This window comes from Hyla sarda, chromosome 4, assembly GCF_029499605.1.
Source record: "Hyla sarda isolate aHylSar1 chromosome 4, aHylSar1.hap1, whole genome shotgun sequence".
Taxonomy (NCBI): Eukaryota; Metazoa; Chordata; class Amphibia; order Anura; family Hylidae; genus Hyla; species Hyla sarda.
The window spans coordinates 115575171-115602966 of NC_079192.1; the positions used below are offsets into that span (position 1 = coordinate 115575171).

The 27796-nt window shown below is 39.4% G+C and overlaps 1 protein-coding gene across 7 annotated transcripts in view; it reads right to left on the bottom strand.

The window, feature by feature from the left end:
• Positions 1-27796, bottom strand: part of NTRK3 (neurotrophic receptor tyrosine kinase 3) — a 688036-nt gene that overhangs the window by 99103 nt on the left and 561137 nt on the right. For all 7 annotated transcript variants that reach the window (XM_056571897.1, XM_056571898.1, XM_056571895.1 and 4 more), the window contains one exon: positions 5170-5300. In XM_056571897.1, the coding sequence (XP_056427872.1) occupies positions 5170-5300 (131 nt within the window). The remainder of the gene's footprint in view (positions 1-5169; positions 5301-27796) is intronic.

Consider the following 27796-nt stretch of genomic DNA (forward strand, 5'->3'; position numbering starts at 1 on the left):
GCAGACTATGTTACTTGGGGACAAGTCTACTGCTATCTTTTTAGACAGAATGGCATGAATAATATTTGTGGAGATAAAAAAAAAAGTACATATCAGAATTTTATTGCAGTGTATCAAAAACTGGCATGTTATTAGATAGATTTTTTGTACAAATTAAACAATACAAAATGTAATTTTGCACCATATTCAACAAGGATGCATGGCTTATTGAAAGGTGGATGTGGTCTTGGTAAAATCGGCATTGCTTATGTGCTCCAAAAATGTGCACATTTTTGGAAAAAAGTTAAAGTAAATCAATTTAAAAGTGTTATAAGACTTACAGTGGACAATGTAAAATATCCGTTAGGATTCTTAATAGCCTAAGCAATTGGTAAAAATATAGCCCACCCTAAGATTGTCTAGTTTAAGTTAAAATTGCCTAAGTACTAGACAGTTTTTGTTTATCTCCCCCATTGTGCCTTTTGGCTAAAAAGAGATCAGAAATGACATCAGACCCACGAGGATGATTTTAAGGATAAAATATATTCCATATTAGAAAACTGAGGGCTTGACTACATTGCTGTTGTTAAAGAGTACTTTTCCTGTAGCATATATTTCAATAGCTTTAATAGAAAACCAACATTGCCTCTACTGAGGCGTATCTTTATTTAGTGAAATGGACTTTGAAGCCTCTTGAAGCAGAAATGATCTTTATTCAGACATCCAACTTATGTTATCCTCACATCATCTTTAGAATAGTCCAATTATATATCCGGTATAAGGTGGATATGATGTTACATCACAGAAGCTATTAAAGGTACTTGAACTCAATAACAGGAAAAATGAGGTCCTATTCTGCATGCCTGACCTGCAAGCTATAGATTGTATCCAGTTATTTCTGTATTGCAGTCTAATTCTATAGTGAAGAACAAAAAAAGGTCCCCATGTACATGAGAAAAAACTTTCTCAGATCCAACATTTTTCATGGGACTGGCTTATTTGCTAATGTGTATAGGGTACCACAACTCTCCCCTAACAGATGATGTTAGAGAAAAGGAGGATCAGGCATGTTGGATTTTTACTATCCTATCCTTTTGTCAGCTAAACAGTTCAACCATTGGCCATTGCATGTGAAATGGCACCCATAGAATGGATCCCTCTCTGGTTGGTCTGTTCTTTCATTTCATTCACCATGATGTACAGTATCTCACATAAGTGATTTGCCCCCTCCCCCTCATATTTTTGAAATATTTTGTTTCTTTATGTGACAACACTGAGGAAATGACATTCTGCTACAATGTAAAGTAGTGTGTGCACATCGTGTTTAATGTTGTGTCCCCTCAAAATAACTCAACACACATCCATTAATGTCTAAACCTTGACAACAAAAGTTAGTACACCCCTAAGAGAAAATGTCCAAATTGAGCCCAAAGTGTCAATATTTTGTGTGGCCACCATTTTTTCCAGTACTGCCTTAAAGGGGTACTCCGCCCCTAGACATCTTATCTCATATTCCAAAGGATAGGGATAAGATGTCTGATCACGGGACCCCACCACTGGGACCCCCTGCGATCTCCCTGCAGCACCTGGGGTTCATTTAAATGCCAGCTGCTGCATCGAAGGCTCGTGACTTCACAGCCATGCCCCCTCGTGGCTTCATGACCATGCCCCCTCAATGCAAGTCTATTGGAAGGGCCGCCGCCCCCTCCCACAGACTTGCATTGAGAGGAAGGGTGTAACATCACGAGGGGGTGTGGCCGTGTTATTAGCACTGCATCGCTAGTCATCAGGTTTGTCACAGCGAAGTTTGCTCCGTGCACCTGATGACTGTGGTGCCGCAGCAGAGATCTCGGGGTCCCAGCAGCGGAACTCCCGCGATCAGACATCTTATCCCCTATCCTTTGGATAGGGTATAAGATGTCTAGGGGTGGAGTACCCCTTTAAGCCTCTTGGCATGGAGCTCACCAGAGGTTCACAGGTTGTCACTGGTGTCTTCTTCCACTCCTCCATGATGATGTCATGAGCTGGTGGATGTAATAGACCTTGTGATTCCCCACCTTCCATTTGAGGATGGAGACATGTTTAGCCAGCCCATCACCTTTACCCTCAGCTTCATTAACAAGGCAGTGGTTGTCTTGCTGGTGTGTTTGGGGTCATTATTATGTTGGAATACGGCCCAGTGGCTCTGTTTCAGTATGTCACAGTACATGTTGTCACTTATGGTTCCCTCAATGAACTGTAGCTCCCTAGTGCCAGCAGCAATCATGCAGCCTCAGATCATAATACTCCCACCATCATGCTTGACTTGAGACTTTAGTTAATATTGGTCTCACTGGAAAACAGGACATGGTTCCAGTAATCCGTGTCTTTAGTATGTTTGTCTTCAGCAAATTGTTTTCAGGCTTTCAATTTACACTTATGTATTTCACCATTTATATCAGCTCATGTTAATTAACCTGTCCTGGAATTTAGTTTTTCTACTACTCATTTTGTAGACACATAAAATATATTATTATATCTGTGGTTATTTATTTATTTATGTATTTTTGTTTCTACTTTATACTACCTGTGTTTTTTCCTTAGCAGGAAAACTTCTAACCCCTTTCCTCTAATGTGCTACTTGGTTGGAATGGGAGAAAAGTTAATTACCTATTCTATAAAGAAAAGCATGGCCAACATTATTTAGACAAATGATAGCTACAGATTGCAGATGGGAAACCATCCATCCTTATCTTATATAGTCTATTAGTTCTAGTCAATTTAGATCTTTATTTTGTTGATATTTTTTCCAAGAACACTTTCGTGGGTTTCTTTTTAGTAATAATACAGTGATGCTTTAAGGTATAATGGAACAATGAATTTTTATATTTTGCTTTATGTTCTCTTTTTCTGAAAAGTATCAAGGAAAAACAAAATGATTTATGATTTCTACATAGACTAATAGTCTCCACTGTTAAATATAGAATAATTGCTATTTATAGTCACTGCTTGCTAGTGTATGACTGACATTGTCCTGTTATTTGTCTTAGCCCATGTTTACATTATATTTTTAGCTTACGTAAGAGGTATATATTTCAGAGGTATAAATTAAGAAGATCTCCCTATGTAAACCAGGATGTAATACAGTGATGTGTTCCACTGAACAGGCATGCTGTTGATACATTGTTCAAAGGCTTCCTTTTTAAAAACAAATAATAGTGCCCCTTTTTTATTGGTCAGTATTTTTAAAACATGATAGCAGTAAGGGTGGAAGCTTGATGCACTTTAAACTTTACCTAAAGACTAAAAGACATCAAGAATCAAGCCTTACTGCTATCAAGTTGTCAAAATACTGACCAATAAAGGGGTTTTATAGCTGGATTTTTTCATCTTATTGTAAAATGTATTATTTTTACATCTGCCTGCATCACTTTCTATTCATTAAGAAGAAGCTTCAGTTTGGAGCCATTAGAAAAGTATAGAAATAGCCATATTCCTTATGGAATGTGCTTAACCCCTTAAGGACCAGGCCCATTTTGACCTTAAGGACCAGACCAATTTTATTTTTGCATTTTTGTTTTTTTCTCCTCGCCTTCTAAAAATCATAACTATCTTATATTTTCATCCACAGACCCATATGAGGGCTTGTTTTTTGCGTCACCAATTGTACTTTGTAATTACATCACTTATTTTACCATAAAAGGTACAGCGCAACCAAACAAATATTATTTATGTTGGAAAATTGAAAAGAAAACCGCAATTTTGCAAATTTTGGAAGCTTTTGTTTTCACGCTGTACACTTTCGGGTAAAAATGACATGTTTTCTTTATTCTGTGGGTCAATCCAATTAAAATGATACCCATGATTATATGCCTTTCTATAATTGCACCGCTTAAAAAAAATCTCAAACCATGTTGACAAAATTAGTATGTTTGAAATTGCCCTATTTTGACCACCTATAACTTTCTAATTTTTCCGTATATGGGGCGATATGAGGGCTCATTTTTTGCACCATGATCTCTAGTTTTTATCAATGCCCCTTTTGCTTAGGTTTTATTTTTATTAATTTTTTATTAATTTTTTTTGGAATAAAATGTGACAAAAAAGCATCAATTTTGGACTTTTTTTTATTTTTTTAAGTTTACGTCATTCACCATACGGAATAATGAACAATATATTTTAATAGTTCAGACTTTTACACACGTGGCAATACCAAATATGTGTATTAATTATTTTTTTATGCTTTTTTGTGGGTAAAATGGGAAAAACTGACGTTTTACTTCTTTATTGGGGGAGGGGATTTTTCACATTTTTGTTACTTTTTTATTTAAATTTTTTTTACTTTATTTTTACACTTTTTATGTACCCATAGGGTACTATTCATAGCAATCAGTTGATTGCTAATACTGTTCAGTGCTATGTATAGGACACAGCACTGCTCAGTATTATCGGTCATCTTCTGCTCTGGTCTGCTCAATCTCAGACCAGAGCAGAAGACCCCGGGAGATGGCCCGAGCAAGGTGAGGGGACCTCTGACTGCCATGCTGGATGATCGGATCGCCGCGGCAGCGCTGCGGGCGATCCGATCATCCATTCAAAGTACCGCACTGCTGCAGATGCCGTGATCTGTATTGATGACGGCATCTGAGGGGTTTATGGCGGACATCCGCGCGATGGCGGATGTCCACCATTACCAACGGGTCCCTGGCTGCTGATAACAGCCGGGACATGCCAGGCATGACGCGAGCACCGCTCTGGTGCTCGCGATCATGGTGGCGCGGAAATGTACATCATGGTGCACTAAGTACCATGCCACCATGACGTACATTTACGTCCATTGTCGTTAAGGGGGTAAAAGGGTTGTGTAGCATTAGAAAAACATGGAGGCCTCCTTTCAAAAACAGCACCATGCTCGTCTTTTGGCTTCTTTCTATTGAAGTGAATGGGGCTGAGCTGAGTATCACTCACAACATGTGGAAATTTTTTTTTTTAAAGAAATAAACCAATGTATTGATTCATGTGTTTTATCATTACTTCAGACAACTGCATAGTATTACTATAGTATTATAGTTTGAACCCATCAGCTATATCTCCCACAGTTTAAAATTGCACACGGAAGTTATTTAATTCAAATGCATACCGCTGTACTCTGTGAAGAAGAAAGTAACAGCTGTTTTTACTATTATAGAAGTAGTTGGCTGTTTTTGTTACCTTGACAGCTACAAGCATCTTGTCTTTGGTCGGGCTGAGGTTGTAGCACTCGGCAAGAAACACTTTCCCAAAAGCTCCTTCTCCAAGTTCTCTCTTCAGAACAATGTCCCTCCTTTTAATGTACTGCACATCTACACGAGAAAAGACAAAAGTACATTCTTAAATATTGTAAAACTTAACATAGCAATGGCCATGCAATGCAGCTCTCAACTGTACTGCAGGCTGTATCACAGGATAGATTGTGCAATTTATTCACAAGGTTATTGAACTATGCATGTCCACTATTTCTATTTGCAACCTAAAAATACAGAGTTACTATCTGACCACTGGGACTATAACTAATCCATAGCACAAATTAAATTTTTTCAGTACAACATGTTCTCCTCCTTTTCTCTATGGGAGTAACCGAGCATTGAATCTCTGTTGGCTATTAAAGAAAACAAATGGACCATCAGCTCGCATGTGCGACCTGCCCCTCCATTCCAACAGAAGACTGAGATCCCCATTCTCCCCTTGAAAAGGTCTCATTAGTCAGAACCTCATGATCAGACAATGAAATATCTCTTTGAATGGCCGATAAACAATGGTAAATCGGTCCCTGTGATAGTATCAATGGGAATCTTTACCTTCTATATGCTCTTATGGCTGAATGGACCTGACTCTTTACATAGTCCTGTTACAAAAACTAGTTAAAGAGCTTTTTATAAAAAGAAAGCTAATTGTCTTATAGATAACCATAGTAAGACATAAAGGCCACAAGGATGTATTGTTGACATGTGATCTGCGATTTTACATGTCCACTTCTGCTAGTCATTTGTATAACCTAGGAGTCAACCCATGTCATGTACATCTATCATTTGTGTAATTACACAACAAAAAGCATGTTATACCACGCTGCAAAAAATTACTTAGTGTAGTACTAGAAATATACTACTTTTATTTATGTGAAATTATTAACATTCCTAGTCTTTCAGCTAACTACACAGCAGCAGATTTCTGAGCTAGAGTAATGGAACAATGCATCTGGGCGATTACAGCGCTGACATTTTGCTTATTCGTAACAGCTGCGTGATGTCAACCTGCTCACAAGTTTCCAATTAACTTTTGCATCTAATCTATTTACTTACTACTTTTGTGTCTGGACTTTTCTATTTGTTCAATGTTCTTTTGTATCCAGCGAAGCATAATGATTTTTAACATCAATTGAGGTGGGCACGGGATCAAACAATATCAGGCAATCCTAAAAATCTAATACATTCTTCTTAAAAAAATGTATGACCTCTGTTTTCCATCATAATGAAATTCTGCTCTGCTAAAGCTGCCAGAGATGGCTCTGAGGATACACAGGTAAGATATGGGAAATTGGAATATGTGACATTGCTTATCTGAGCTTTATGGGCTCTGAAGTGGTGCAATTGCAGTATCACAATAGGGGAACCATGGACCTACCAAGAAAAATCATTTTCAGGGCAAATGTTTCAGTTATGCACAATTTTCTGTCTACCTTTAAAGGACTTAGAGCTTGAACCCATTGGTGCATCCTACAGTAATACTTTCTCGCCATGGCCATCTGATCCATAATGTCAGCAATGCTCAGCAGAAGCTAATAACACAAATTTCAATGGAGGTAGCATAGTATCGGCAATGCTTTACCTCCCATGAGCGTGCACACCTGGGTACTCCATTTAAGTGGCGATCATTGTTGTAACGGGGGTGCATACCAAAATACAACATATATTTGCAGACTAATCCAAAAGAAGAAATGAAAGTTGAACTAACCCACATGAGGCAATCTTGTTTTTTTAAACAAGGGGCAGATTACAAATGGTGTGGAAGGGGGACATAGGACAGATGGGAGCAATGGCAGCCGGCCACAGCTGTTTCCTGCGTGAATACGCACTCACGCAGGAAATAGCTGTTGTTGCCAGGTATTGCTTCTGTCTGTCCTATGCCCCCCTGCCACACCATTTGCAAAGCTAAGAATACTGTTTTCTGAACTGTTAAACTAGTATCACTGTTGTTCCTTCATGGAATCTGTATTTCAACTAGACAGTTTTTTATTTTTTCATCTTGACTGGCAAGACTATTGGTTGAAGATACAACATTCCTGCTACATAAGGCACATGTCAAATTACCACTTAGGCCCAATCTATCATCAATGCAAAGGAAACAGAAACCATTTAATTGGAACCATTTAGTTTACATCTAAAAATATTAAAGAAGTTTTAAGGAATTTAGTTTAGAAATTCCAAAGCACCAGTGTGAAAGTCTCATTGTACATGAATGCCAGGCCTTTCTCACATAGCAGCATTTGGGTAAGAATTTTTCATTTGTATTTGTAAGCTATAACTAGAAGATGAATCTATATGCACAAATATAATGGAAATATTTTCACTTTATCCATATTTTACTGATGCTAACTACTGTCCAAAATACTGCTATGTAAGGTTGGCGTCACAAGTAGTATTTTGGTCAGTATTTTTCGATGAAACCAGGAGCAGAAGTGAGATGGAGAGCAGAGCATTGATCTCCATTATTGGCACTCCATTATTAATGGATCGATCTGGGATGTCCAGCAATAGCTCTGTTTCCTGGCTGCTTATAGCAGCCGGTCCCCACTAGGTATGAAGCGCAACCAGGGAGAGGGTGCAGGACTCACACGTATATCCTGTGTCCTCTAGGGGTTAAAATCTGGCAATCTTACACTGTTTACTCTAAGTCTGCACCACCTACTGTATGAGGTGGCTTAGTAAACACAAAAAAATTTTGATGCAGATTATCTTTATTTCTTACTAATTTTAAGCCACACCCAAGGCCACACCCACCTTAAACTTGGTGAGCATGGCAGAAACAAGGTAAGATTCAAAGACTCTCTCTGGTGGTTCTGCAGCTCAATTCCATTCAAGTGAATGGAGCCAAGTTTTAATACCACACACAAACTGGGGACAGATGTGGAGCTGTTTTTCAAAGAAATTAGCTCTCTTTTCTTTTCATGGATAACCTCTTTAAAGGGGTAGTCCAGTGGTGAAAAACTTATCCCCTATCCTAAGGATGGGGGATAAGTTTTAGATCGCGAGGGGTCCGACGGCTGGGGCGCCCCACGATCTCTCTGTACAGGGCCCGTTTTGACCACAGCATGAAGCGGCGGCCGACATGCCCCCTCAATACATTGCTATGGCAGAGCTGGAGATTGCTGGAGATTGCCGAAGGCAGCGCTCTGGCTCTGCCACAGAGTTGTATTGAGGGGGGTGTCAGCCACCGCTTTGTGCAGTGGTCAACACGCCCTCTTCCAGGCCCCAGCGGTCGGACCCCTTGCAATCTGAAACTTATCCCCTATCCTTAGGTTAGGGGATACGTTTTTCACCACTGGTTATCTCCTTTAATAGCACAAAGGACCTAACCACGCCCAAAACAACTTTTTTTTTTTTTTATTGGCTAACAGGGCAATAAATCAGGTTCTAAATATCTGAATAATGTGCACCACATTTTAAGCAAATGTGATGCAGCTAAAGAAAAGAAAAACTAAATTCTTTGAATACTCCTCCTCCACTGTATTTTAAGTCTCACAAACAGTCTTGTAAGTAAAAGGACTTCTAAACTTTCAGGACATTAAGGATTTGCTGCTACATCCTTGGTGCCAGATATTACAGGTGATCTTCAGAGGTCATGTGTCATCTCTGCTGTTTTCTTCAATGACTAGACATAATATATATATATATATATATATATATATATATATATATATATATATATATATATATATATATATATATAAATAGAAGGAGAGCAGCACCCAGGCAAACAGGGATTGTTGCACGCAGAGTCCAGACCCGGGTGAGGGATCCATATATAAACAAAAATTGGAAATATCCGCAGCACACTGAATAGTGAAGTCCCAAAAAAGTTTTTATTCCATCACAGTGAGGGTGTCCAGAACAACGTTTCAACCAGCTCCCTGGTTGAAAAAGACCAGGGAGCTGGTTGAAACGTTGTTCTGGACACCCTCACTGTGATGGAATAAAAACTTTTTTTGGACTTCACTATTCAGCGTGCTGCGGATATTTCCAATTTATATATATATATATATATATATATATATATATATATATATATATATATATAATCCCAAAATAAAGCAGCACTACTTATCCAGTCCAACCAAAAAATTGGTGCCAGCATCCCAAAGGACTTGATCAGAGTCCATCCAAGATAAGAACCAGATACAGGCGCAGCACTCCAACAAAATAAGTGATTTAATATCTCATGTCAGCATTACAACGTTTCAGCTCCTCCTGGAGCCTTTTTCAAGCACAGTGATACACAAACCTATGAGGGCTTTTATGCCCATACAAATCATTAGTGCCAAACAATTTCATGAAGTGATCATTAATACAAATCAAATAAAAACTACATAAGTGCAAATATAAATTCATGTAGAAAATAGTGCATGCTGGTATATAAAGTGCGCTAGTGCATACTGTGCAGAGTAATAGTAAAAATATTAAAAACAAAGCTTGAAAAATACAACTATGAATTGTATTTTTCAAGCTGTGTTTTTAATATTTTTACTTTTTTTTATTTTGTTGGAGTGCTGCGCCTGTATCTGGTTCATATATATATATATATATATATATATATATATATATATATATATATATATATTATACACAACCTAATGTATCGTGCACTGCTTGTTAAATGTGCAAACCATATCTGCAAACCGTATTGATGAAATAAACAATTTACTGAAATCAATTACTTTTTCTTTTCACCCCACGTGGACAGATTTTTCTCTTTTGGAAGGATTACAAAAGGTAGCCACGTAAAAGTAATATGTATGAGGAAAAAAATAAAGTCATTCTGTAAGGAATAATTTCAACCTTTACAGTGTTCGTGTGCCAGAACCGAGCACAAGAGTTAGCAATGTCTGCTTTCTGCGATAAGCCATGGCTGAACTAAAAAGAGATAACACCGTCCTGTAATAGAGAAATCAAATCTGCTGCAAGATTTAGCTAGAAAGAGACAGCCTTGTGGACAAGTGGACAACCCAGTTTTCTGTTGGCCGGGGTACTGATATAGTGATACAGGGCTGAGCTTTAGATATATTTATCTGAAACATATAAGATTAAAATCACAAGCAGGGAAAATACTAACAAGAAAATCTAATCCAGAAGGAGGGTTTAGGCTATTACATGTTATACCATACGAATTTATTTTAAAGAATTGCACAAATGATATTATCACAATGACATATTTAAAAGGATATTCTGTGTACTACGTAGTGCAGGTCAACGGGGTGATGTATGACACAAGCATATAAAGAATACACATACATTGTTTAATTTCACAGTTTTTTAACCCCTTCCCTCTCGGGCCATTTATCATTTTTGCACTTTCGTTATTTCCTCCTCACCTTCTAAAAATCATAAGACTTTCAATTTTCCACCTAAAGACTTATATGAATGCTTGTGGCTTTTGCGCCACCAATTTTACTTTGTAATACCATGATTAATTTCACCACAAAATTTATGGTGAAACCAGAAAAAATATATTTGTGGGGCAAAATTGAAAAAAATAAAACATCATTTTGCTAATTTGGGGGGCTTCCGATTTCTATGCAGTACACTTTTCAGTACAAATGACACCTTATCTTTATTCTGTAGGTCCATACAGTTGCAAGGATACCTAAGTTATATAGGTTTTATTTTATTTTGCTACTTTAAAAAAATTATAACTACATGCACCAAAATGATTATGTTTAAAATGGTCAACTTCTGACCCCTATAACTTTTTTATTTTTCTGTATACGAGACTGTATGGGGGCTCAATTTTTGCACCATGAACATGAAGTTTTTGTTGGCACCATTTATTTTTTGACCAAGAATACGCAATTTTGAACTGTGGAATTTTTTTACGCGTTCGCCATTTACCGTGTGGTTTAATTAAAACTATATTTTTATAGTTCAGACATTTATGCACACAGTGATACACCATGTTTATTTTTTTTTTTTACATATTTTAATGGGAAAAGGGGGGTGATTTACCCTTTTATTAAGGAAGGGGTTAAATCACATTTATGTGATTTAACCCCTTCCTTAATAAAAGGGTAAATCACCCCCCTTTTCCCATTAAAAAATTAAAATATGTAAAAAAAAAGTAAACAAACATTGTGTATCGCCGTGTGTATAAATGTCTGAACTATAAAAATTGAATTTTAATTAAACCACACGGTAAATGGCGAACACGTAAAAAAAAAAGTCCACAGTTCAAAATTGCGTATTTTTGGTCAAAACAAAAATGGAACCAACAAAAACTTCATGATCATGGTGCAAAAATTGAGCCCCCATATAGCCTTTTGGTGCATGTAGTTTTAAGTAGCTAAATACAATTTTGTTTTTTTACTTTCTTTCTACAATTTTTTTAGTCCCCAAAGGGGACTATGACATGCAATACTTTGATTGCATACACTGAACAATGCTATGCCATTGCATAGCATTGATCCATGTTATCTATGCTCGATAGCTCAAGCCTGGATCTCAGGCTTGGAGCAATCAAGCGACAATCAGACAATGGGTACCCACCTGCTGTCCTCTCAACTGTACGGGACGCTGTGATTTCACTGCGGCGGTCCCAAACAGCCCACTGAGCTAACTGGCAACGGCAATCTCCCATTTTAGACGCCGTAATCAACTTTGATCGCTTTGTCTAAAGGGTTAATACTTGACATCAGCCCGATAGGTGATTAGCCACGGGTCCTGGTTGCTGATAGCATCCGGGACCCACCGGGTATGATGCAAGCTCACCTGCCATACCACCGGAGCCCACAGTCAACATAAAGATACATCCATTTGTGGGAAGGGGTTAAAGCCTTAATTTTTTGCTTAATGTTGTGTAAAGGGTGAAATACCATTAAAAAGGTATATGAGATTATAAATTAGAGTCAACCTTTTTATCCCCAGAAACAGCATCACTACTTTTAATAGGTTCTTTAAACTATGAGCCCCCTCCATGGTGCACAGTTATTTCTTATTCTCTCTACTTTGGGAGTGGGACCAAAGCTTGGTTGTTTGCCAGCAGAACACAAAGGCACTGCCTTTGCCTTCCTTCTCTGGATGATCACAGATCAGCACCTACTTTTCTCTGTTCTGACATGGTAGAGGAGAAAATGCATTGGACCAAACAAGTTGGCAATATGCGGAGGGATGATTTCCAGTGCAGTACTATAGATGGCATGTGGGGGAAGAGAAGGGTTTTTTTTTTATACTTTCTTTGCCAGGTGCTATGTGAGCAGAGATGAAAACTGTAACAGCATCATAGCAAGGGAAGGGTTCCATCACAAAAGAAGCCCTTGTCTAAGCAGTGATCTGCTGTTTCTAAAGAGGATGATGACAAGCTATACTAGGGACATCAGTCTAGAAATTTAGGGGAGGTAAGTAATAAAAAGCAAGCCTTGATTTTACAATTTTTTGCACAGCATGGACCCTCTGGAAGAGGCAGACAAGCTTAGTTTGAATGCACAAAGTTCAGGCTCTCTCCTGCACATAGCACTAGCTAAGCCACACACCCACATTTTTAAGTTCTGACTTGGTCTCCCTGCTGCGACAGGCGGAATTCCCCTAACAGCAGGCAGTGGGCAGCAGTTTGCAGGGAAGTGTGACACCTAGTGATCAAGAATATAGAGCTTTCTTTTGGGGTAAAGATTCATTTTTAGTAACTGAAGTGATTAACAAATATGTTAGAAATATTCTAAGCTATCAAATGGAAGGTGTTTGTTTTTTAAAGAACAGTGACCATTTTAGGATTATTCACTGCTATTTAAGCCAAGACCCATGAACAAAAATGGGTCCGTTTCTGTGATTAAAATTAGAAAGCAATTTCTAAAATTTTCAGACTTCTAACTTCTAATGGTTTGTTTTCTGTCAGATCAGAATAATGTGCATTATAGGAACATATCACAGAACAGAGTTCACAAAGACAGATGGTTTTCGGCATACAAAACAATTCTTATTTAACTTTATCAAAAACTTCAGACCAATGACGACCGGTTTCTTAGAGATGAGGTCAGTGTTTTAAAAAGAGCATGGAATTAATGTGTTTTATTAGCCTGATGTATCACCGCACACAGTTTGTACTAGAAGCAATCCACTGAACTATGATATTGATGTCAAGCAACATAAAAGATGGCTGTCTATGAACAATGTAGTTCCCGGAGAAAATATCATTCACACTAAATAACGTACATTGACTAGAAGTGAGAACAAATCTATTATTTTTCACCGTACACCCTTTTCAATAAAAAAAGGCCAATTGTGCATGAAAATTGTCCATGTTTTCAAACACAATATGGCTCATTCAACATTCATTTATCTCCACGTCTGCTAGACTTCTAAATAGGTCCCACTCTATTGAAGCCTTCTGGAAAGATGCAATAATAGAACCTGTAATCCTGCCTATGGGCATGTGTTTTCTTATAACTGTACATTTAGTTAGGATTTCTATACTCTAACGATTACAGACAATTACTAAAAAGTTGCTTATATGTTTGTTTAACTAAAGTAAATTTTTTTTTTAACTCCAGTGTCACAAGAGCAAGGAAAATGGGGGACCCTAATCTCATCATGGCACCAGAACATGTCACAACTTCATGGAACATGATGGATACTGCGCTCCGATAAAGCAGAATAATCTTGTGTCTATTTTCAGTTTTCATGTTAGAACATTCATTTTTGAGTGACAAGGAACGTTTCATAATGGATGATTGATTGTCATTCTCTAAAGTTTAAACACATTGACGTATACTGCAGATTTTTTTTTACAATTATGCTACAAGTCAGTCTTGGTAACTGAAGTAATGTGTTCATTTGACAATTTCATGTATCCAAAGTGAATACATTTATGTCTAAAATGTTGAACTTTTATCTCTGAACTTATTATTTTAAGAATTTATAATGATACAATCTAGTAATAATATCTATCAATAAAACTGTTTGGTTTAGGAAGTCTTAAGTGGTTGTCTTCATGTCAGTATGGTTGTCGTAGAGGAAGTCTCCACTCTAAACGTGCTTTTATGAGTCGGAATGGAGAACTGCTCTGTAAAAGTGGTTCCTGTTTTAGCAGTTTTATTTTTTGCCTTCTTCTGGATCAACACAGTAGGGAGAAAATAGGGTTGTAGGTTGAACTTAAAGGGGTACTCCGCTACTCAGCGTTTGGAACAAACCGTTCCGAATTCTGGAACCGGTGCTGGGAGCTCGTGATGTCATAGGCCGGCCCCCTCATGATGTCACGCCTCGCCCCCTCAATGCAAGTCTATGGGAGGGCGACGTGACTGTGTTGATCCAGAAGAAGGCAAAAAAAACAACTTATGAGGCTGATGTCAATTGCCCCCATACCAAGGGTAAAAGTACCAACCCAACTTCAAATATGGCATCAGAATAATCCCTAGATCAATGCTCTGTCCCTATAGATCTATTATCCATAACCTGTAATGTTTTTTCTCACCAGAAACATGTCCACACCTCTTTAGAATTCTTTTACTGAGTTCACCATGGCTACTTCCTCTGGCAGAGAGTTCCACAATCTCACTGCTCTTACAGTAAATAACCCTTCTCTGTGTTGGTGTAGAAACCTTCTTTCTTCTACACGTAGAGGATGCCCCCTTGTTATAGATACAGTCCTCTGTATAAATAGATCATGGGAGAGATCGCTGTACTGTCTCCAGATATATTTATACATAGTTATTAGGTCACCCCAGGACATTTTTTTTTTTAAACTAAATAGCCCTAATTCTGATAATTTTTCTGGGTACTGTAGTCCTCCCATTCCCTGTATTACCCTGGTTGCTCGTCTTTGAACCCTCCCCAGCTCCACTATATCTTTCTTGTACACTGGTGCCCAGTACTGTACACAGTATTCCATGTGTGGTCTGACTAGTCATTAGTACAGTGGAAGAATTATACTTCTGATTGGCCACCATGTAATACTCAAATGATTGGCCAACCATGGCTCACTTGGCAAAATCAATAAATTTCAGCTCCTTTCTAAAAGACAATGGGGGAGATTTATCAAAACCTGGGCGGGTGAAAACTTGCCTAGTTGCCCATAGCAACCAATCAGCTTGCTTCTTTCATTTTCATGAAGGCCTGTGAAAAATGAAAGAAGCGATCTGATTGGTTGCTATGGGCAACTGGACAACTTTTCCTCTGCACAGGTTTTGATAAATCTCCCCCAATATCTTTCTAAAAGAGGATGTCTTTTTTGAGATACATTTGGCTAATATATGCTGGTATATTGTTATATTTTTCCAGGATTTTTTTTTCTTCAGACTTTGAGCCCCTGATGCCAAGTTTTAATACTTATATGCTTGTATTTCATCGATGAGAAGATTTGTCTTGTTTTCATGCACGGGACCCACACCCAGAAGACTTTTTATTTTACTGTCAACCTTTCCCAGCATTCCAGACATTGAGGGGCATTTATCAAATCTGTACTTTATTCTGTACTGGCTTTTTTGCTGAAAAGTCACAGAATTAGTGGCGGTTGTGCGACAAATTTATCAAATGGCGCACAGACTTATCTGAATGATCACAGAACTGTTCTACCTTAAATGTCTCAGAGAGTGGCGGCCATGTAACAATTGTATTAAATGTCGCACGGATCATAATACAATTGTTGCATAGAGTTATATAGGGCAGGGTTTAATTGCCCTGTGAAAACGCCTAAATCTGGCCCATGCGACTTTTTTGTGACATTTCAAAAAAAAGTTGCACATGATAAATTAGTGACCACTGCATAAAGTGATCTAAATAAGAAAACTTCATGGTCAGGAAATTGAAACAGTCTAAATAACATGTTGCAGGAAAAGTTGACTTTTTCTGCAACAAATTTAGATGAAAAAAGCAGTCTAAACTGATTGATAAATTCCCAGGGGGGCGTGGCTATGCTGCAGTGGCTACCATATTTATCGTCGTATAGCACACATTTTTTAAGCTAAAATTTTAAAGGGATATTCCCGGATTTTTTTTTATTTGACTATGCTACAGGGGATGTAAAGTTAGTGTAGTTAATAATATAATGTCTGTACCTCTATGTGATGGTTTTCTCACAATTCTTCTGTGATTTTCACCCCACTATTTATTTTTACCAGCATACAAAATAACTGTTGTCTTGGATTTTTTCCAGCTTGCAATGCGGCCGAGACCTGACTCACTAGTCAGCTGATGACAAGGAGCCTGTCTGCTTTAATGGGTGGAGGGATCAATCTGCAACTAATGCAACAGCTGGAGGCACCCTGATTAAAAACCACAGGTCTTTTGTTTCAATGGGTGGGGTGGCTGATGTGTGGGAGGGAGGAAAATGGCATTGAGGGATTTGTAGTAAAAAAAAACATAAGTCAAATAGGAAATACAAGTTCACAAAAAGCTAGCCACAGTGTTATAGTAATCTCATGACATAGCCATTTAGCCACAAGACAAGCGCAGATCCTTCCTAAGCATGTCTTGTCCATTACTGCCTGCCAGGTATGTACTAAAATCACCTTATGGTGGATAACCCCTTTAAGTCTATCTGTGTGTTATACGCTGATAAACTCTTTCTGGCCCTGCAAAAGGTGCTGCGTTTCTTTGATTTAATACGGCCTCTCTAAACCATGTAACAGCAGTGGCTTCTGCAGAGCCAGAGTCAGTCTGCCGCCCGATTCCCATGTCCCTCCCCATCCCTGGCTTTTATATTTACCTGTCAGCGCGCTTCTTCAGACTCCGGTGGCGTCCTGCGCTGTTGCTTAGCACTGCACACTGACGAGTGATGTCACATTAAGGATGTCACTCATCAGCGCGCAGCACACAGTGACAGTGCAGGACGCCACTGGAGCTTGAAGGAGTGCGCCGATAGGTGAATATGAAAGCCAGGGATGGGGAGGGACTCTGGCTCTCCAGAAAGAGTTTATCGGGGTATACACTCATTTACACGCACCCTCATTTAACAAGGATATTTGGGTAAAAAACCTTTTTACCGATAAATATGGTAAGTGGATAACAGCATTGAAGGGATTTATTCAAATAATGCTATTCACCTGCCCAATGCAGCAAAGCCACGCCCCCTGGAGACCATGTGACTTATATTATGAAATATTTTCTCTGGCTGCATGAAATGCTGGGAAGGTCAAAACTGTGGCACAATAGCACTTCCGGGTTTGGGTCCTGTTTGTGAAAACAGGACACAGCGGTGCAGGAAGGTAATAGAAGCATATTACACAGTATAATATCTTGGCAAAAATAAATAAAACCTGGAATACCTTTAAAGGGTAACTCTCACTAAAATTAATTTTTGCTATTGCACTCCTTATGGTAAATAAAAAAAAATTCTAATATGGTTTAATATACTTTGTTTTTAAAAAAAATGAAGTTATCCATATTTTATTTGTGCTTAAAAAAGCTCAAGAGCACATTTTCCCCCCCATCTTATACACAGACTTAGGACCCAGGTCCAAACAGAGAAAGTGCAGCCTGGAGTCTTGAGGGGGATGTGTCCAGCCTCATCCAATCATAGCTCCTCTCACACTTAACTGCCATATGCTGTGGGTTGGACACCCCCCCCCTCAGCACTCCAGGCTGCACTTTCTGTGTTTGGACCTTGGTCCTAAGCCTGTGTAAAAGATGGGGGGAAATGTGCTCTTGAGCTTTTTTAAGCACAAATCAAACACAGAAAACTTCATTTTTTTTAACCAAAGTACATTAGAAATATTTTTATTTACCGTAAGGAGTGCAATAGCAAAAATTTGTTTTAATGAGCATGCCCATTTAAGTGTTTTGAAAAGCATGGTTAAAGGGGTACTCCACTGGAAAACTTTTTTTTTTAAATCAACTGATTTGTAAATTTGTAAACTGAAAACAGATTTGTAAATTACTTCTATTAAAAAATCTTAATCCTTCCAGTACTTATCAGCTGCTGTATGCTCCACAGGAAGTTCTTTTCTTTTTGAATTTCCTTTCTGTCTGACCACAGTGCTCTCTGCTGACACCTCTGTCCATTTTAGGAAATGTTCAGAGCAGGATAGATTTGCTATGGGTATTTGCTCCTACTCTGAACAGTTCCTAAAATGGACAGAGGTGTCAGCAGAGAGCACTGTGGTAAGACAGAAAGGAAATACAAAAAGAAAAGAACTTCCTGTGGAGCATACAGAAGCTTGTAAGTACTGGAAGGATTAAGATTTTTTTTATAGAAGAAATTTACAAATCTGTTTATCTTTCTGGCACCAGTTGATAAAAAAAAAAAATAATATATATTTCCAGCAGAGTAACCCTTAACATTCACTTTTTTTAAACACATCTATGTGTTTTTTTTTTTTGTTTTTTTTATTGAATTTAGAAACCATGCAAACACATTGAGAACATATCAAATTGCACATTTGCTGTATTTGGTACAGGTTCGAACAAAGATACCCAGTACAACAAGACAATAGAACTAAATACTGAGCCACCATACTATCCAATGGGAATCAATGACAGAAGTATGCAATGGTATAGGTCAGTGTTTCCAAAGCAGTGTGCCTGGAGCTTCTTCAAAACTACAACTCCCAGCATACCCGGACAGCCAGCAGCTGGAGGCACACTGCTTGCAAACACTGGTATAGGTATAGGGTTTAAACAGAGGGAGGGTATCTTAGTTACAACATAACTTTTCAGGAGTTATCCAGTAATAGAAACATAGAGCTATTTTTTTCCAAAAACAACACCACCTCTGCCCTCAGGTTGTTTGTGGTATTACAACTTGTCTACATTCAAGACCTGGTGAGAATTTTTTTTATATAAAATGGACTCTTGTCCCTTTGTGTAAAATATGAAATTTACAACACCCTGCCCACTTTAGCAAAACTGGTGTCACTAGTGTAAACCTTGGATCATTCTTTGAAACTTTTTTGTGCCCAAATTCTGGGGCAAAACGCACATTTTTTGACCTGAAGAGTTTTTAATATGACCCCCAGTGTATTTTATGCACGGATATCCTTCAGAAATGCGCATTTGCATTCTTCCAGTTTACAGGTGCATGTTTGCGGCATCTTGGCACCCAAATAATAAAATGTGTGTCAAATTTTACGCTGTGTAAACCCAGCCTAACAGTGATAATAATGGTAAAACATATAAAAACACCTAAGGCAGGGTTGACAAGCAGAAATGTCATGAAAAATACAAACCGTATTTTTCGTCCTATAGGACGCACCGCCGCATAAGACGCACCCAATTTATAAGTGCAAAATCTAAAATTTTTAACCCAATAGTGGTCTTCAACCTGCCGTTGGCTGTAAAGGCATGCTGGGAGTTGTAGTTTTGCAACATCTGGAGGTCCGCAGATTGAAGACCACTGCATAGGAGGTAATACTTACTTGTCCCTGCCGCTCCAGACCCGTCACCGCTGCCCTGGGTGTCGCTCCATCGCTGTGGCCGTGTCCCCGTCGCTCCGGAACATCTCTGCTGCCGGCCGGGTATCCTTGCTCTCCGTCGCCGCCATCACGTTGTTACGCACGCCGACGCACGCACGCGACGACGTGATGACGAGGAAGGAGAGCACCGGCCATACAGGGGATCCCTGAACGGAGAAGACACTGAGGAGGCAGGTGAGGTCCCTCCCGGTGTCCTGTAAGCACTAACCCGGCTATTCAGTCGGGCTGTTCGGGACCGCCGCGGGGAAATCGCGGCGGTCCCCAACAGCCCGACTGAACAGCCGGGTTAGTGTCACTTTTCCTTCAGACGCGGTGGTCAGCTTTGATCGCCGTGTCTCAAGGGTTAATACAGGGCATCACCGCGATCGGTGATGTCCTGTATTAGCCGCGGGTCCCGGCCGTTGATGGGGCCCCGGAAGAAGCATTTAATTGCGAAACGTTGGGTGACGGAGGTCTTGGTGTGTCCTCAGAAGGTGAAACTAACAACCTCTTGCTATGTGTATAAATGTATATGGCTGTTACCTTACTAAATATAGCCACTAGCTGGGACACTTTTGCTATTACAAAGTAGGCTCTTTATAGCCATCTGTATATATAGGTATTTCCTTGGTGATTAACCTCTTGTTCTATGGACCTCCGGTTGTGCATCTGTAGGACCATCTTGGTATTTTGTACCCCCCTTTTTAAAATGTTTTTAAATGTATGTCCTTTTTTCTAAAACAATAAAGTTTGAAATTTGTGTCCCTGAATACCCTGGTTTTTTCTTTGATGTTCTAATTTTGCATGGTATGGGAACATACAAATAAATGTTGGCACTTTGTATGCATAAGGTATTAAAAGAAGCCAATGACAGTCTATGGAAAAGCAGCTGTCAGTGAAAACATTGGGGGAGATTTATCAAAACCTGTGTAGAGGAAGAGTGGTGCTGTTGCCCATAGCAACCAATCAGATTTCTTCTTTCATTTTAAAAAGGCCTCTGAAAAAGGAAAGAAGCAATATGATTGGTTGCCATGGGCAACTGCATCACTCTTCCTCTACACAGGTTTTGATAAATCTATGGAATTATGACAATACTTTTAAACAATTTGCAGCTGCTTTTCAATAAACTTTCATTGAGCGCATTATTCCATAAAAAATCTGGCTTTTTATACCTATTTTATGTTTGGCTGTTCGGGCATGCTGGGAGATGTAGTTTTTCAACAGCTGGAGGCACACAGTTTGGGAAACTCCGATAAAGGTATAAGGTTTAAACATTCTACCTCTTGGATTGCTTAATGCAGTAAAAAACTGCGCTATATTTTATAACAAATTTTAAGTGTTAGAAATGGGCAGCCCAGTCTACTGAATAATATCATATTATTAACAATGTGAAAATGTTCTTTGTGAAAGAAACCCTTTTACAGCTCTTCTGGTAAACGCTATTGGTCCTACAACAAAGGTAAAGTATTCCATCCCCTCCCTCTACTGCTACTATTAAACGTGAATACACGACTTGTAAACACAGTTTGAATATAAGTGGTTTCCATTATTGTGCAGGGTTTTACTTTAAAGAACGAGTTCAAAAAAATCCATATGTAATAATGATCACAAATACAAATAAAAAAAGTGCCATGGATTTCTTTTGAACACATTGAAACGTCATTTGATCTGAGAAAAAGCAATTTACCTTTTTCATGATTTTTGGTTGAGCAGAACCAGACAGAAAGTCAGCAGGAAATCCCTCAGATCTATTTAAATTGGACTTACAAGCACTGACAAATGTAAAATTAGGAATAGGCATATAATATTGGCACCGACATGTAAGTCATGAAGCTAAAATCACAGAAGGTGACAACACTGAAATGTTTGATATCAATCTTGCGTCCCTTAGTGGGAGGTAATGGCTGCAGAAATAAGTAAAAGAAAACTAAAAGCATTCAGTAGATGCTTATATATATATATATATATATATATATATATTTCTATATTTCTATATTTCTATATATATATATATATATATATATATATATATATATATATATAGAAGAGGTGTGTGAGACAGCACCGGGGTTCGACCTGTGTGCCCGTGGTTGCCCAGCCAGCCAGCCGAGGAAAATTGTACAAGAAGTCCAAAAACACAGCACCAATCAGGTCACGGATCTTTAAAAAGCTGGGTTGTCTTTATTCTCCCCAAAAAACAATATCAATGTTTCGGCAGTGGTAGCTTCTTGATAAAGGCTACCACTGCCGAAAGTTGCTATTGTTTTTTGGGGAGAATAAAGACAACCCAGATTTTTAAAGATCTGACTGGTGCTGTGTTTTTGGACTTCTTATATTTATATATATATATATATATATATATATATATATATATATATATATATATATAGACAAAGAATAACTCAGCCAGCACTTTAGCTGATACCAAATTATTATATGTGGTGCACGCTACTAGGATAAATATACAGCAACAGAAGAATGCAGCATCACACTGCCAGCACAAGGATATAGGTGAAACATGAACCTGCAGATAAAACATGGAGAGCTATACAGCTATGGTGTAATAGATGCAAATGTGAAACTATGAGATAGTGAGGCACTTAGCTCGCAAATTTGTCTCCGCCGGTGGTCAAATATCTTGGCCCGTCTCACCGCGATAAGGCGGCGTCATAGAGACAGACCCTACACTGTGAATATGCCTCTGTGTGAACAGTTCAGTAAGCATGGCAGGGTCTGGAACATCCAAGACACCTTATATACACACACATACGGGGGAGTGGCTACCTCCATGTTGGCCTTGCACCCCACCCACCTCTATCAGGTGTGTATATAAGGTGTCTTGGATGTTCCAGATCCTGCCATGCTTACTGAACTGTTCACACAGAGGCATATTCACAGTGTAGGGTCCGTCCCAATGAGGCCACCTTATCGCGGTGGGACGGTCCAAGCTATTTGACCGCCGGCGGAGACAAATTTGCGAGCTAAGTGCCTCACTATCTCATAGTTTCACATTTGCATTTATTACACCATAGCTGTATAGCTCTCCATGTTTTATCTGCATGTTCATGTTTCACCTATATCCTTGTTCTGCCAGTGTGCTGCTGCATTCTTGTGTTGCTGTATATTTAGCCTAGTAGCGTGCACCTGCAGGCCAGGTCCATATAATAGTTTGGTATCAACTAAAGTGCTGGCTGACTTATTCTTTGTCTGTATTACACATACGGGGGAGTGGCTACCTCCATGTTTCACCTATATCCTTGTGCTGGCAGTGTGCAGCTGCATTCTTCTGTTGCTGAATATATATATATATATATATATATATATATATATATATATATATATGTATGTATTTATTTATTTTTTTCTGTGGGTGTGTTTGTAAGGCTGGGTTCACATATATCAGGCGTCCGGCAAAGTTTCTCTCCGGCGTGCATCGGAGGGAAAATGATGCTAGAACTGATCCCATTCATTTGAATGGGACAGTTTACAATCATCCAGCGTCTCAACTTTGGCGCCGGATGGTCGGATACGCCAGAGAGCACCGGACAGGGGAATGCAGTCCAGAAACATTGGATGCCGGATGCTATACAACTGTTGACAACTTGTCATCAATTGTGGCAACAGTTGTATCCAGATCTAGGCTGAGTTCACATATGCTGGATGCCGGACATTTGTGAACCCAGCCTTAAAGGGTAAGTATCTTCCTTGCGGAGGCACCCTTTCTGGTGTGTGGAGATCGAAAGGCCATTAGCACTCCACTGGACATTTGGGGAAAAGGAATGGTGTCTCCACAAGCAGAATACCTACCCTTTTTGGCTAGTTGACAGGCCTCTCACCAGCCAAGCCAGAACACCCTGCTCTGTACTGACAAGGAGCAACACCCCAAAACACTGTCTGCAATGGGACCCAAACACTGTCTGCAATGGGTCCTCTTTAGTTCTACAGAGAATTTGGGCTTGACATTAAATCCCAATCAGTTTCTGACACTCTATGACTGGAGCTAAAGTTGATAGGGTCTATTCACACGGCAGAATTTTTGCTTGTGGAATTGCAGCATCCCATAGAAGTCTATGGGTTTAAATCTGAGGCAGATTTCCGCAAGCGGAAATTCTGCCGTGTGAATAGACCCTAAGGGTGATGTGATTGAGCTGCTTTGCATACTCCATATATATGTAAACACACACACAGCAGGGGAAAGAAGAATTGAACATGCCACCACCAGCAAAGTCTGTTCAAATTATGGTTGAGCAGAGAAAAAAAAAATCCTAATTTTTTTCTCCGTTCAACTCCTGTGAAACGATGGACCCCAGACTGGAACCTTATGGACCCCATTCAAAGTTAATGGAACCCAGTTGTGTCAGTTTTCTGTTTGGTGCAAAAAAAGTGTGAAATGAACCCTAAGGTCATGTTCACACGGTAGAATTTCTGAGCAGAATTTCACACAAATATTCTGCTCGGAAACTCTGCTTCTGCTCAGAAAATCTGCTGATTTCATTGGGGTTCTGCTGCACCGTGTACAAGACAATGGAAAATCTGATGTTGAAATTCTAATTTCAGGAACCTCAGAACCAAGTCAGCAGAGCATGCAAAAGTTCTGCGTGTTTGACTGTGTTTTCTGGGCGGACATTCCACACATTTTTCACCATGTGATGGCTGGAGCACAACAGCAGTGTGCACAACAGCGTCTCAACTTTGGCGCCGGATGGTCGGATACGCTAGAGAGCACCGGACAGGGGAATGCAGTCCAGAAACATTGGATGCCGGATGCTATACAACTGTTGACAACTTGTCATTAATTGTGGCAACAGTTGTATCCAGATCTAGGCTGAGTTCACATATGCTGGATGCCGGACATTTGTGAACCCAGCCTTAAAGGGTAAGTATCTTCCTTGCGGAGGCACCCTTTCTGGTGTGTGGAGATCGAAAGGCCATTAGCACTCCACTGGGCATTTGGGGAAAAGGAATGGTGTCTCCACAAGCAGAATACCTACCCTTTTTGGCTAGACGACAGGCCTCTCACCAGCCAAGCCAGAACACCCTGCTCCGTACTGACAAGGAGCAACACCCCAAAACAGCACTGTCTGCAATGGGTCCTCTTTAGTTCTGCAGAGAATTTGGGCTTGACATTAAATCCCAATCAGTTTCTGACACTCTATAACTGGAGCTAAAGTTGATAGGGTCTATTCACACGGCAGAATTTTTGCTTGTGGAATTGCAGCATCCCATAGAAGTCTATGGGTTACAATTTGAGGCAGATTTCCGCAAGCGGAAATTCTGCCGTGTGAATAGACCCTAAGGGTGATGTGATTGAGCTGCTTTGCATACTCCATATATATGTAAACACACACACAGCAGGGGAAAGAAGAATTGAACATGCCACCACCAGCAAAGTCTGTTCAAATTATGGTTGAGCAGAGAACCTCATTTGTTATGAAAAGTTAATATGGAATTCTATGCAGAATTAAAGATGAATATCTGCGCTCTCTTCCATCCTAATTCTGTCATTCTGCTGTACAGTAAGTATTTATGAGCCCAGGCCCCGCTGCAGGTGGCTCTATTAGCTCGCTGTGAAGGGCTAAATTTGCTTGTGTCGTGTACGTCAGGACTGTTGTTTATTTGTTTCACATCAACCTGTAGAGTTTTCTCAGCTAAACACTTGTCACTTGTGGATTTAGCAATCAGCCTTTAAAGGAAATCTCGGCCCGCTGTGCATTCATTAAAGACATTTTAGAGTCTTAAAAAGAAACTACTTGAATGGCAAATTACAGATAGTAAGTCACCATGAATTCTGCTTCCTGTCAAACCTCATTAGGGGGAATTGTTGTGTTGCTCAACTGTGGTAATGCAAAGTGAAAGTCAAAATGAAAGGAGGTCGAATGCTTTGAAAAACGAAATTCAGATGTCTGCTACCTTATAACGTTGCGGGGCAAAGGTGCTTATTGTCATTGTCTGCCCAGCTCCCGACATGAGTGCGGTGATTTTCTGAGCACAATGGACAACCATTTCTGATCTTTTATTTGTTGTTGAAAGTCTATGAAACTGGGACATAATAAAGCAAAATCTCAATGGATTTCAATGGTAATGTCATTAATATTGGCTCTACAAAACATATCTATCTATCTATCTATCTATATATATATATATATATATATATATATATATATATATACAGTGACCCCCCGACCTATGATGGCACCGACATACGATCATTTCAACATACGATGGCCTCTCAGAGGCCATCGCATGTTGAAGGCAGTATCAACATACAATGCTTTTGTATGTCGGGGCCATCGGATAAACGGCTATCCGGCAGCGCAGACTGCTTCAGCTTCCACCGGATAGCCCTTTACGGTGCCCCATGTGGTCCGCTGACGATCACTTACCTGTCCTTGGGGCTCCGGCGCATCCTCTTCGGGATCCCCTCCATCGTCGCTGCTCTCCATCGTCGTCATCATGTTGCTGCGCACGCCGTCCCGTCAGCCAATAGGAGCAACGTGCGTAATGACGTGATGGCGGCGACGGAGAGCGAGGATGCCGGGGAAGCAGAGGCCTTGCCGGAGCATCAGGGACACCACGGGGACGCGGCGACAGCGATGGAGGGCGACATCCAGGGCATCTGTGACGGTCCGGAGCGGCGGGGACACGTGAGTATAACCTCCAATACCAGTGGTCTTCAACCTGCGGGCCTCCAGATGTTCCAAAACTACAACTCCCAGCATGCCCGGACAGCCGTTGGCTGTCCGGGCATGCTGGGTGTTGTTGTTTTGCAACATCTGGAGGTCCGCAGGTTGTAGACCACTGTCCTATACTTTACATTGCACGGATCCCTCAACATACGATGGTTTCAACAAACGATGGTCCATTTGGAATGGATTACCATCGTATGTTGAGGGACCACTGTATATATATAGAAAAATGAAGGCCACCACAGCACACAGAAGAATCCATGGTTTATTCCATGAACATGAAGTGCAAGTGCAACGTTTCGGTGTTCTCACAACACCATTCTCTTCTGGTTGTTTGGATGTACTGCCTTCTGCTTTGGATTTATATATATAGTCAATATGGCTGCATTGTTTGGTTTGTACATACACATATACAGATGTCTGCTTCTCTATCTCTCTTTATGCCACAATATATCCCAGAATGTGTGTTACAAGATAACTAGCTAAAAAACACAAAAGCACGATTTAGGGACACTCTTGGGAGATGTACTGTATATTACATGTATGTTTTTGTGTGGCCACCTTGTGGAAGTGGTGTGAATTGGTATCTTGAGAAATTGTGGACACATCTGTTTGTTTGAACCAGGACAAAAATAGAATAGGATAGATAGATAGGAGATAGATAGATAGATAGATAGGAGATAGATAGATAGATAGATATGAGATAGATAAAAAGAAAGAAAGAAAGAAAGATAGATAGATAGATAGATAGATAGATAGGAGATGGATAGATAGATAGCTAGATAGGAGATAGAAAGACAGATAGATAGATAGATAGGATATAGATAGATAGGAGATAAATCGATAGATAGATAGATAGATAGATAGATAGATAGATATGAGATAGATAGATTTATATGAGATAGATAGACAGATAGATAGATAGATAAATAGATATACAGGAGGAAGATAGATAGATATGAGATAGATAGATAAATAGATAGATAGGATATAGATAGATATGAGATAGATAGATAAATAGATAGAGAGAGAGATAGGATATAGATAGATATGAGATAGATAGATAAATAGATAGATAGATAGATAGGATATAGATAGATAGGATATAGATAGATATGAGATAGATAGGAGATAGATAGATAGATAGATAGATAGATAGATAGATAGATAGATAGATAGATAGGAGATAAATAGGTAGATAGATAGATAGATAGATAGATATGAGATAGATAGATAGGAGATGGATAGATAATTGAAGTAAATAGTAAAGTTTACAAGAATACTTCAAAGGGCAATGCTAGACCAAATGGTTGTGTACATATCTGCATATGTATCGTATAGTGAAAGGAAGGAAGGACAATGAAGGAAGAATGGAAGGAAAAGAAATAAAGTGTGAAGGAAGGAATGTAGGAGGAAAAAAGGAAAAGAAAAAAAATGGGAAGGAAGTAATGAATGAGAAGGAAGGAAGAAAAGAAGGAATAGCAAGAGGAATAACAAAAGAAAAGGATGGAAGGAAAAGAGGAAGTGA